This window comes from Marmota flaviventris, chromosome 13 (genome assembly GCF_047511675.1).
Source record: "Marmota flaviventris isolate mMarFla1 chromosome 13, mMarFla1.hap1, whole genome shotgun sequence".
NCBI classification, from domain to species: Eukaryota; Metazoa; Chordata; class Mammalia; order Rodentia; family Sciuridae; genus Marmota; species Marmota flaviventris.
This window is the reverse complement of record NC_092510.1, coordinates 87212883-87225567: the sequence shown is the minus strand read 5'-3', so window position 1 is coordinate 87225567 and position 12685 is coordinate 87212883. Positions and strand designations below refer to the sequence as shown.

Sequence of the window (12685 nt, the reverse complement as noted above, 5' to 3'; positions counted from 1 at the left end):
ATCCCCCTTTTCCAGACAAGAACATTGAGTTTGGGTCCTTTCCTCCAGGTTACTCAGCTAGGAAGCCATGTGGGCAGAATGGAAGCCCAGTGTCCAGAGCCATCACCACCTCCCAACACCTGGTCTCTCCTACCCAGAAAACAAGTGTGTGGGTCTCACAAGGAAGGGACTTTTGCACAGAAGCATCAAGCCCATCTTGATTCCTGCTAGTCAGCTCCAGTGACTGTACTGCATGGCTGATTTGTGTCTCCCTGGATAGGCTGGGAACATATGGAGGACAAGAAATGAATCCAGTCTCTCTCTGTGTCATTAGCACCCAGCCCTCAGCTCCTCCCCGATTACGTGCTCAGCAGGTGCTTCTTAACTGGAGAGGGCCTGGAATACCCCTCCATCCCACCACACAGCTGAGGAAAGATTACAAGGGAGGCATGAGGAAATTCGGTCCCTTTAGCTCTGGCTGCTGTTGCATGACACATGGTGGCACTTCCGTTACCCAGAAGGCTGTCTTTTCTATTCACATTGCTTTCCATGCCCCCAGATTGGCAGAAAAACCCACGAGCAACCACCTGGGTGGAACCCAGGTTCACATCTAACCACAGGCATAAGCAAGAATGGTTCTACAGATAGACATGCCACCCACCAAAGAGCTTGCTTAAATGGCAGGTGTAGACCTAGAAACTCACCATGATGCATAATCATGTCCTGGGCAAGTAGCCCCAGGCAGAGCCAGACTGGGTTCCAATCGGGGACCCTTTCAAATATCTCTATTAACTATCCCTGTTAACTCAGAATCTCATTGTCACTCACCTGTAATTTAAAGATATTAATATCCACCTTGGGGGGCGGTTCATGTGAAGATTAAGTGATAAACTTTAGATTTAATCCTAGCAAATTAGAAGGATGCTGTAAATAATAGAGAGGACAGTAACAAAGACAGTGCTGGTGATGCTGGTGACGCTGCAGATGGTCATAGCGTCACCTCCTCTGGACGCAGACGTGGAGAACATGTTCTCTAAACGGATGACTTGGTGATGAGCCTCCAAGGTGCCTGGAGCATGGAGTGGAGATGTGTAGGACAGACAGGAAGGTGACCTAGGCCACCTGACACTGTCACAGCTGCTTTTGAACAGCCTGAGGTCCAGGCTTCAAAGGCACTGCTTGGGTGTCGCGTATTTTCGTGTTTGTCTTTCTGATTTTCATTTCAAGGTTGCCCCTTCCAGGTGGCAAAATGAAGTGATAAACATCCTCCTCCTTTTGTTCTTTTCCTCCCCCTCCCCCTCCCTCTCTAAATCATAATTAGTGTCTCTAACTTGGAGCATCTCTGACTATGAAGTGACCTCCCAAGTTAGATTTAATGCGGACATGCCCTTCATACCGTCCATGCCAACTGGTTATCAGGGTGCCTGCTTGCACACCCCCAGTAACAGCAAGCTCCCCAACTCTCTCAGCAGGCTGTTGGGATTGAGGGAGGTCTGTTGTCTAGCGGGATGAAGCCTCCCTGTTCTGCTCTGTCACCACTGTCCTCTGTTGAGGGCTCATTTCTCCAGGGGTCTGACTTCTGTTTCCTGGGATTAACCCTCAGGACGGGGATGGAGGGAGGTTCCTAAGAGGTAATGGCAGGGGAAGAGCATTAGCCTGGGAATCGGGAGACCAGAGATTGAGTAACCCACAGGTTATCATGAGCAAGTCACTCCCTTCTCCAAGCCTCAGTTTCCCCATGTGTCAAATATCTCTCAGGGCCCTGCCACCTTAACCAACGTCTACTTCCCCAAGCCTTCCTTCTCTAGTCTTGGTCTTCGAACACTCCATGTTCTTCTTGGTTCTCTCACATCCTGGTCAACCTTGTTATTGCGTGTGCGCAGGACAGTCACCAGCCAACTATGCAGTTTCTAGAGCACCAGAGGATGTCTTCAGCAATGGGCAGCTTTATTCCGTTAAGTGTCTACAACAGCCCTGAAATCTAGGTCTACTTTATAGACAAGGAAACCAAGGTTCCAAGGGATACAATAGCTTGCTGGGACACAGGCCATCAGTGGTTGGGCCAGGATTTAAACCTTGTCTTGAGCTCTGTGTCCTCAGATCTGGGATTCAGGAAGCCAGAGGTGTCACAGGAAGCCACCCAGCCATGAGTGCTTCTGACCACCAGCCACCTGCCCCCTGGCCCTGCAGCCCCCAGCGGCTCCACTTGCTCCTTCAACGTGGTGGTCTCTCTGCTCCTCTCCACAGGGAGAACAACTTCATCAAGGACTTCCCCCAGCTGGCCGACGGGCTGTTGGTGATCCCGCTACCTGTGGAGGAGCAGTGCAGGGGGGTCCTCTCCGAGCCCCTCCCGGACCTCCAGCTGCTCACTGGTAAGACACACGTGCCAGAGCCTCCCCAGGTTCCCTGGCCTCCAGGTGGTATCAGCAGATTTAAGAGGGGCCCAGCCAGACCTTCTCCTTCAAGAGGATGGGGTGGGCTCCATTTCTTGGGTTCCACTGCAAGCAACTTAGAATGGGGGGGCTTTGCTGAGACCAGGGCTCTGGGCCAGAGCAGTCTTCAAGGACAGGCAGGCGCCTCTCTGAGAATAGGAACAACCTTTCAACCATTCTCACTGAGGCCTTTGCCGCTGTGTCCATCAAAACCTGTTCTACTCTTCTGACAATTTTCTGATTTGTGTTTTCTTTTACCTTCAGTATTTGTTTTCTAGGCTCAGTTTTAAATCCTTCTAACATGAAATCAGTGTACTGTCCAATAAGAGCCCCTGGCTCTTGAAAGCACTGGAGTTACACAACTGGTTTTTGTAGACGAGCCAGAGCGATCGAGAGTAATTTCCCCATTTGCTAGATAAGGAATGTAGGCTCAGAAAGGTGAGGACCAGCTGAAGGTGACACAGCATACGGCCAGGACTAGACCCTGATGCCACAGCACCAAGTACTTTGTCCTTTCCACTCCATTCTGCAGCTCTCACATACCCAAACCTCTCTCCCCCTGCTTACTGGAAATATGTCTTATGTGAGTTCTCCTGAGGCTTCCCATTTTTTGCATCATTACAGATTGCCTTTCTACTCCTTCTTGTCTTCCTCTCCTGCTTATAGGATGGGGGCTTTCCTAAGCTATTTGGGGCTTTGTGATACAGTAATTGGGTGGCATCCACTTTGTAAGGAGAATGGTCATCCCATTGGATAAAGGAGCTCTCTCACTTAGGTGGTAATTGGGCCCCAGGGAAGACCCTGCAATGTGGCTGACTTGGGTTTTGAATCCTCCCTATCACTTGCAAGCTCTGGGAGACCTTAGGCTTACTTCTGTTGAGCTGTCAGGTAAAAGGCATAGCTAGAGGAGAACATGCACCTGGGGGCAGGGCCTGCAGGGGGCCCAGATCTTTTTGTGCATTGTCCCATGTGTAAGTTCTCCAAGGCCCCTGGCTGTCTACAGATATGGCGGGGTTGAGCCTAGTCTTGTTTTATCCTCTATGTTATATCACCTCCCTGACCTGTCCTACTTCAAAGAGGGACCCAGATCCAGACCAAATGAAATCCCAGATGGAAAAGTTCTTGGTAAAATGTGCCTAAAAACTTCTATGCCTTTCTTCATATTTTATTTGTGCTAAGATCATAGAATTTCTGAGCTAACGTGGACTGCCACTTACATTCCATGTTCACTCAGTAAGTGAATCTCCCTTACTGATGAGGAATCAAGTCTGCAATATCCCTGCTGAGGGACTGTCCCTCTCTGGATGACCCCAGTGGTGGGCAGTTTACCACTTCTGAGAGTAGACTTCTCCCTGGTTCATGGGGAGGCACTGTGTTCTAACAGAAAGGCCCCCGGAACAATCCTTGACCATTGTATGTCCTTGATCAGTTTCTCCCTTTGAGTCTCAGTTCCCCTTTCCAAAAAAATGGGCTAAAACAAAAATTTCAGGATTATGGTGAGAGATGGAGTTTATGCACTTAAATTGCTTGGTCCGCTGTGGCTCTCTGGTAGTGGCATACCCTTTTATGAGTGTTTTGACTCAAGGATCTTTGCCAGTTTCCTAATAAAGGAACAGTTGAAGTTTAAGAGTTGTTGTTGTTGTTGTTATTATTATTATTATTTAATGGCCAAGAAAGATTCCTCCCCCACCCCAGAGCTTTATTCCATCCCTATCCCCAAGGACCCCAAGGACCCCAGGACCTGGAGCAGATTAGGTAAGAAGGTAGCCAGAAGTAAGAACCTGGATTGGGTTTATGATCAGGAATGGAAATGAAAGTGTTGTCAGTCAGTCGTCAGCCAACATGTAATGACTAAGGGACTTCTATGTGCCAGAGTCTGTTCTAGGCTTTACAAATGATGGGAAAATAGTACAGACCACAGCCTTGGCCACAGAAGGCTGACATTCCATTGGAGAATATTCCAGGCTGAAATGGAGGAAGGACCAGGGAGATAATAACGGATGCAGCGATGACCTTGGCCTGTGTCCGAGTCTTTTTGTGCAAACTGTTTTCTCTGCCCTAAGTCAGAAACCCTGTCCTCCCCTCCACACCCCTGTGCCCACTCTCCTTTTCTCCCCAACCTCTGCAAAGGAAGGACAGGAGAAGCAGAATAGATAAACAGAGGACAAATTGATAATCACACCACCTTGCTCCAGTGGACATATCTTTGGGATCATGAATATTTTACTTTAAAATGAAAGCCTCTAAAAAATTATATTATTCCTGAAAAGGCTAAGGAGGAAAGAAAAAGTTGCCAATAATGGACAACTTTAATACTGTCGTAATGTCCAGGATGAAATCATTTGTTCCAGTGAGATTCTCATTTTAATCTTGGTATCAAATATCTCTTTAAGTGCCTCCTCACCAGGGGACAAGAGAAGAGGATAGGAAATGTGTCTGTTATTTGCAGAGGCATAAGAAAGCATGGAGACATAACAACAATAATAAAAACTGCTGACGTGCCCAGCATTTATTTTCTAATGCATTTTTTCCCCCAGATTATAAAGAAGAGTTTGCAAAGCTTAGGGTAGAAACTTTAGAAAATTGGAAATGAATATAAGACAGAAAGCAAGAATTTTGCACGCACCCACTACCAAAAGTTAACCATTTGTTAATATTTTGTTGTGTTTTCTCTTTCTTTATGTGTACCTGTATTTCCCAAATGAATTCTATGCAACATCAGTTCTAGAACCCCTCTGTGTGAAAGGAGTCCCATGATCAAAGAAGTTTGCATGCTCCCTTCATGGAGCATGAAATGCATCTATTAATGGTGCTGAGGAATTAGTTTGTTTAGCCAACATATCTCACTCTTCCTTGAAATGTACATGTCCATGTCAAGAAATGGTGGTCTATCCAGGTATAGTTGAGCACTCCTGTAATCACAGCAACTGAGGCAGGAGGATTTCGAATTCAAAGCCAGCCTCTGCAACATAGTGAGGCCCTAAGCAATTCAGCGAGACCCTGTTTCTAAATAAGATATTAAAAAGAGCTGGGGATGTGGCTCAGTAGTTAAGTGCCTCTGGGTTCAATACCTGGTTTAAAAAAAAAAAAAAAGAAAGAAAGAAAACTCTTCTTTATATTCTGGGAAAAATACATTAAAAAAGAAATTCTGGGGGCTGGGGTTGTGGCTCAGTGGTAGAGCGCTCACCTAGCATGCACAAGGCACTGGGTTCAATCCTCAGCACCACATAAATGTAAAATAAAGATATAAAAAATAAAAATAAATATTAATAAAAAAGAAATGTTGGGCACATCAGCAGTTATTATTGTTATGTCTCCATGCCTTCTTGTGCCTCTGCAAATAACAGAAAAGAAACAGTGGTCTACCCAGAAGTCAACCAACATTAAGGCACAGATAATAAAGGTGTTAGGCTTTTCCAGTGGTCTCTGTGCAGCTGCTTAGCTCTGTTACAGTTGGTGCAAGAGCACCAATGGTCAGCAGGTAATGAACAGGCTGAAGCTGGCAGAGCCCTGGTCTCCCCTAAGGGACTATCTAGGTTACCAAAGGACTTCCACCTCTGTTACTGTCTTCACAACATGCCTAAGAGACAAGGTCAGCAGAGACAGCTGCAGGGGTCACAGAAGAAACGGAGACACACAGAGATGTCTAGTGTCCCGAGGCAAATTGCCAGTGGAGTTAGGTGGGATGTAGAGCTGACCTGAGATTGCTCTTTAAACGAGAGGAAAGGAACTTTCGAGCGAGAGAGAATAGTAAGGTCTGGAGGTGGGTCCCAATAAAATGAAAGTCCACTCAAGACCAAGTCTCTGCTCACTGAAGAGGTGACCATAAACCGAGCCCAGAGCTTGGGGGTGAGCGCTGGGTGTGAAGCAGCTGAATTCCAAGCTCACGTGGCATTTTCTTTCTTCCTCCAGGAGATATCAGGTACGATGAGGCCATGGGGTACCCCATGGTGCAGCAGTGGCGTGTCCGGAGCAACCTCTACAGGGTGAAGCTCAGCACCATCACCCTCTCAGCAGGTGAGGAGCACTGTCAGGGCAGCCAGGGGACTTGGAGTGATTCGACGCATGTTCCCAAGGACCTCCGGTGTGCCAAGCCCTGTGCTGGCCCTGGGGATGCCGAAGGAGCTGCCAGGGAGGGAAGATGGATGATGCCATTGACACACAGCAGTCAGGTCAACACAGTAAAGGACAGCTGTGGGACACAGGAAGCCAGAGAGGCTTCCTGGAGGAAGGGGTGTCTGTGGGTGTGGAAGGATGAACAGGGAGGAGGATAACCAACACTCATAGTTGTTCCTGTGTGTTCTGGAAGTATTTGAGGCTTGTGGCTTGTACATTCTCCTCTGGCACCAACGCTTCTCTCTCTGGGCTGATTTTTTTTCCTGTCCCTCTCTCACCCTACCCCCACCCCACCAACAGGCACCTCCCACTTTATCTGTGTGAACCCTTGGCTCCAGCAGAGGGGCAACTTGAACTTCTCAAAATGAGACATCTTTTTTCATGACTGTGATTTTGCCCTTGCTGTTCCCTCTGCCTGGATCCCCTTCCCTGGGGACCCCAGATTAAAGTACTCCGATGCCCGCTCCCCTCTCCCCTTCCCCCAACACCTCCAGGAATCCTCCGTCCTTGATCCCCTGTGTCAGAGTGTTCACAAGTACTCCATTCATCCCTGAACCGCGTCTGTCTACCCCACGGACCTGAGATCTGGGTGCAGGGTCTGGGGCTTGTTTATTGCAGTCTCCCCGGAAGCTAACACACAATGAGGTCATTGTTCATCTGTGGGATTCATGGAAGAATTAAACAATGAATCAATGAACACCAGAAAATAAGACACAAATGAAGGACTCGGGAAAGATGAGCCCTGGCCTCAGGTTTGCTCCCCTGGATCCTATTTGTAACACTGTCACAGGCTTCTCGTCTGTGTGCCTGCTAATTATCCATGAGTTCTTATCTTTGTTTATTTTTTTCCCTTTTTCAATATCACTTTGTTCACCAGCAAAATGGAACTCTTTTAATTGGGAATTTGAGGACTTCACCCTCTTGGAAGTACAAATAGTGATTATTGCTGACATCTGTCAAGCACTTTATAATGTTTCATGTCTTGTGACTTACAACAGTCCTACAAGGAAAGCGTAGTTTATCCTATTTTTCTTCAGCTAAGGAAACTGAAGGTCAGAGAGGTTAAGTTGTAACCTAAGGTTGCACAGCTAGTAAGTGGCAGAATCAGGAGCAGAGCAGGGATTTGAGTGTCTCTTTGTCTGCTTGGATAAAGATCCACAAGACTTCTCCAAGGTGTTATTTATTACTTAACAGAAACTATCTCATTATTAATACTGCTGTATTAATTACCCAGTCATATGAGTTAACAGGTTGATGGAGAGAGGTTGTTCTCATCAAGCGCCCATTCTTTGAGCCCTGTTTCTGTTTTCCCCACCCCCCCTCACCTTGCACTTGTGAATATAACTGTGATGTTCCTAATAGAACTACAAAGATGTACCTGCTTTAATTAATCAGTAATGATACTCCTGGAAGCCCCCTTATAAATCAAAATGTTGGCAAATTGAAGCTCATTTTCAGTGTTGGAGAGGCGCTTGCTCTTTGATGTGGTGCAGAATCCGTTTTTCTTTTAGTGGTGGTGGTTGGGGTGCTAGCTGTCTTCCAGGAAGGGTGTCCTGTGCCTGGTTGGGGAGGGGTGTAGGGAGCAGGCTGTGCGGAGTCAGAGGTCAGTGAGGCGGGGCTTCTGCCTCTCAGGTGGTGCCTGTTGCTCGGGTTGGGAGGAGGAGGTGCTCCTGGCCAAGAGGAAAGGCTTCCTGGAGAGGGTGACTTCTGGGGCCTCGGAGCATGGGTCTGACCTGGGGAGGAAGCAGGAGGTGACTTCGGGTATGTGAGGGGGTAGGTTTGGGGGGTAGTGAGTACGCAGAGGAAAAAAGGCTGGTGGAAATCCCAGCTCACACTTGGGACAAATAAGAAAAATGAACTGTTTGGTGCAAAAATCCCATGTTTGTGGCTGCTGGGAGGTGACCTGAATGCCCAGATAAGGTCAGTGCTTGATCCCGTGGTGGGGAAAGCAGCTCGGGAAGGCTGTGGGTGGGAGATCTAGGCAACTCTAGAGGAGGGGTAGTTGGCAGTTGCAGGGGATGAGAGAGCCCAAAGGACAGACAGGAGCCTGGGACAAAGTCTGCCTAGTCTTGGGTGCAGTGTCATCTCTGGCCTCCTTCCCGCCATGTGTGCCAGTGACGCTGGGTTGATGGAGCTGGAGAAAGAGTTTGCAGTATTCAAATATTTTCAGAGGATGCAGCCATTGAGGTCTATAAGAAAGCTCAGAGAACACCTGTCCCTGCTTTGGTGGCTCCCCAGGTGCTCTTTGAACTACAAAGCAACATGTTTGGGGGTATCATTTTCTTAGCTCCACATTCCCCTTTCTGAAACTTCCCTATAAGTTTCGAAACAAGGGGTTCAGCCAGTCTCTAGGTGGCAAGGGCTCTCACTAATCAGCCTCCCATTTCTGAGCATCCCTGGCAGGTGGCTTGGTCACGTGCCTGTTGAAGGAGGAAGGAGAGCAGCTGTTACTGAGTGACTGCTGAGCAGGCCCTGTGCCAGGTGCTGAGGACTAAGGACTAAGAAATAGAGCACCTCTGTGGCAATACAGGGAGAGAGAGGACACCTCTGCATCAGGAGGCCAGGGCAGAGGTAGCAAGGGAAGCTAGAGCAGAGGTCAGGTCCATGGCCAGAGAAGATGCAGAGCCTGGGCGAATACAGATGCAGGACTCCAGCTGTGGGCAGTTCAAGCCCTAGTTTATTTGGTGCATACACTTGGGAGAGTAAACAGAAGTGGGTTTGCACCCAGCTCCTCTAGCTGGAGCATCACGACAAGTCATTTACAATCTCTGGGGTTTGACCTGCTCATCTGCTCAATGGGGGCTGTTATCAAGGATAACGATGTTATGGCAAAGATTAAATTAGATTAAAAGGGTAAATATATCTAATGGTGTGCCTAATATGCATTCTTTGCTCAGTCAATAGACATCAGATTTGACTTTCTGATTGTGACATTAAAGTCACCACTATGGCCTGGCACCATGGTGCATGCCTGCAATCCCAGCAACTCGGGAGGCTGAGTCAGGAGGATCTCAAGTTCAAAGCCAGCCTCAGCAACTTAGCGAGTCCCTGCTCAGCTACTTAGTGAGCCCTGGGATCCATACCTGGTACCAAATAAATAATTGAATACATAAAGTTATGATCATGTAGATGACTGAGTTTTGGCCCTCCTTTTCTGTGGTGTCCCTCTTGAGAGAGCTATGTATATAAGGGAACGATGTGAATGTTCAGACTGATGCAGCCAGAAAGCTGCCACTGTGATCAGTAGTAAGGCACCAGATCCAAGCTGTAAAGAGCCCCTGCCATTGTGTCATTTGTGACCACCTTCCTCTGAAGTCTGACCACCTACACATTGCTGTCCTTCCCGTCAGGCTTCACCAATGTCCTCAAGATCCTGACCAAAGAGAGCACTCGGGATGAGCTTCTGTCCTTCATCCAGCACTACGGCTCCCACTACATCGCAGAGGCCCTCTACGGCTCAGAGCTCACCTGCATCATCCACTTCCCCAGCAAGAAGGTCCAGCAGCAGCTGTGGCTCCAGTACCAGAAAGGTAAGCCTGGAGTGCTCGCTGGAGGGGGCAGCTGACCTGGTGCAGAGGGAAGGTGACTGGGGAGACCGCTGAGCTTCCCCAGGTCCAAATCCTGGCTCTACTACGTAGAAGATGTGTGTAAGGCAAGTCCTTGTCCCTCTCTGGGCGTCACTTTCATCACGGGCAGAGGTAGGTTTTCAGGATTCTTACAGTTCAGGCATTTTCTGAAGCGCCAAGTTGACGTTCTGGGCTGCATCAGTCCTGACTTCTGCAGACCCTGTTATCAATCTTTCTCCTTCAAACAACGGCTAGGGCTCAGAGCAGGGAATGGGCTTGGAATCTCCTTGACACCTTCCTCTCTCTGGGCTTCTTGGGAGAACCCAGGAGGGGCTCCAAGTCCTCTGGAAGAGACCACATCCAGGAGGACCCATTCAAGTGTCTCTCCATGGAGGATCATCAGATTTTCTTTCCCTCAGATTTTCAACTATTATCAGACCTAGAACTCCCCAGACCATGGGCAGGAGACTAGTTTCTGCCATTCACTTTGTGGACGTTGTCCCCTCCCCAGCTCAATTTTCCCTTCCTATGAAATGGGACCCTAATTAGCTATTCTTGTCCACTTCCCACATTAAAGGGGAGAGTGATTTTTGGAATAGCATTTTGAGAAAATTAGACACATTGAAAATGTGGATATATGTGTTTTAACAGATCAATACATTCATCCCTCCATATTTCACACGTGAGAAGTTGAATCTCTGACATGCAAGTCAAGAGCCCAAGGACGCAGAGCTAATAAGTAGGGGCAGTACCAGAACCCCAGAGCTGGCTGCAAAAGCCCTCGTCCTTTCCCTCTTCTGACTATACTGAAGTGCTTCATGTTGTAATTAGTACTGTTAGCATCAGCTAATTGGAAACAATGAGGAGCGATGCTGCACCCTCATGCTTGCATCTTCTGCGTGGGGATCAGCCACCCTGTCTCCAAGAACTAAATCAGTCTCAACTCACAAAACCACAGAATATGAACGCTAAAGGGAACTTAAAGGTCTCAGTGGGCTCAGCACTCCAGTTTTGCATGGGGGAAATTAAGGCTGTAAGAGAGCAGGAAACTTACTTCAGATCACACTATTCCACTCATCTGCCCAGGAGGATATTCAGACCCCTTTATACTGCTTCTTGGCTTCTGTACATTCCTGAATGGATGAAGCCCTTGTCCACCTGTCTTTGCCATCTCCAGAACCTTCCCTTTTGCCTTGGGAGCTTCACATCCCCAGTCAAGCTTGCTCTCTTGCTTGCTGCCCGTGTGCAACTGTGTGGGGCACGGGTGGTTTATAGGCAAGGGGACATAATTGAGTTGTCTGGGAATAGCTCGGTTTTATGGCTGTGACAATGACAGTCTTTAAGGAAGTGCATTAAATCAATAGAAGTCTCATTGCGCTACCCTATAAATAATGTGACACATCATTAAGCAGGGCAATAAGCTTCAGGACTTCGAAGTAATACAATTAGGTTATGTTTATAAAAACCTTCGCTCACAGTGGCCACTGAGCTAATTTGCTTCATGCCACATTCAGGGCCTGGGACACTCTCTATGCTAAATTTCACTCCATCTCCATCCTTGTTTGTTTCCAGGGCTTAGACTTTCTCATTCTAGAAAATTCCATTTCTTATATAGTGGCTAGATGGAATTGTCACAAGTAAGATGGGAGAGGGGGTGTGAAGAATGCTGAAATGGTAGCTGGAGGTCCTCCTTCATGGCCTGGCTTTGCCATAAACACTCTGGGTTAACATGGTGTTGTGGCTTTCCCTCTCTGGTCTACTAGACTGCAAAAGCACCTTTATTCCTTCCATGATCTGTAATTAATCCCAAGAGGCATACAAGGATACCTCAAAACCACCTTGACCATTGTCCTCTCCATCTTCACCTGTGATGAGCACCTAGATGGTACATCAGGCACTTGTCTTTATTTTTTTATTTTTTTTTTTTTTACTTTAAAATTTTTTTTATTTCTTTTAATTAGTTATACATGACAGTAGAATGCATTTATGCACTTTGATATATCATACATAGATGGGATATAATTTCTCATTTTTCTGAGTGTACATGTTGCAGAATCATATTAGTTATGTAGTCACATATATACATACAGTAATAATGTCTGTTTCATTCTACTATCTTGCCTATCCACATAGCATTTACTTTTTATTAAGTATTAGAAGTAATCTAGAGATTATTTAAAGTATATGGGAGGATGTACATAGGTTATACGCAAATAGTGTACCATTATACATAAGGGACTTAGGCATCTGTGGATTTTGGTGTCCCCAAGGGTGGAGGTGGGGTTCTGGTATCAATCCCATGAAGATACAGAGGGGATGCTGTATTTATGATGCATCAATAACTGAGAATAACCAACTACAGATAAGTCATTTAAAAAGCATGATTTGTCTTAGATATTTAACTCCTGGAAAGGAAAACTGAGGCCACAGGCTGATACTGAAGACCCCTCTGACCTGTGAAATACGCTCTAATAGGCTGGCAATTTCCAGAGGTCATAGCCTCACCTGAAGACAAAAACACAACACTTCCCAGATGCTTATGTCTTTATTTTTTGTTGTCGAGAGTGATGCTAGGAAGTGAGGAGGTGAGAA

At 47.1% G+C, this 12685-nt stretch overlaps 1 protein-coding gene across 3 annotated transcripts in view; it reads left to right on the top strand.

The window, feature by feature from the left end:
* The window catches only part of Astn2 (astrotactin 2), an 839030-nt gene that overhangs the window by 597134 nt on the left and 229211 nt on the right, over positions 1-12685 (top strand). For all 3 annotated transcript variants that reach the window (XM_071600871.1, XM_071600870.1, XM_071600869.1), the window contains 3 exons: positions 2227-2351; positions 6324-6428; positions 9878-10057. In XM_071600871.1, the coding sequence (XP_071456972.1) occupies positions 2227-2351; positions 6324-6428; positions 9878-10057 (410 nt within the window). The remainder of the gene's footprint in view (positions 1-2226; positions 2352-6323; positions 6429-9877; positions 10058-12685) is intronic.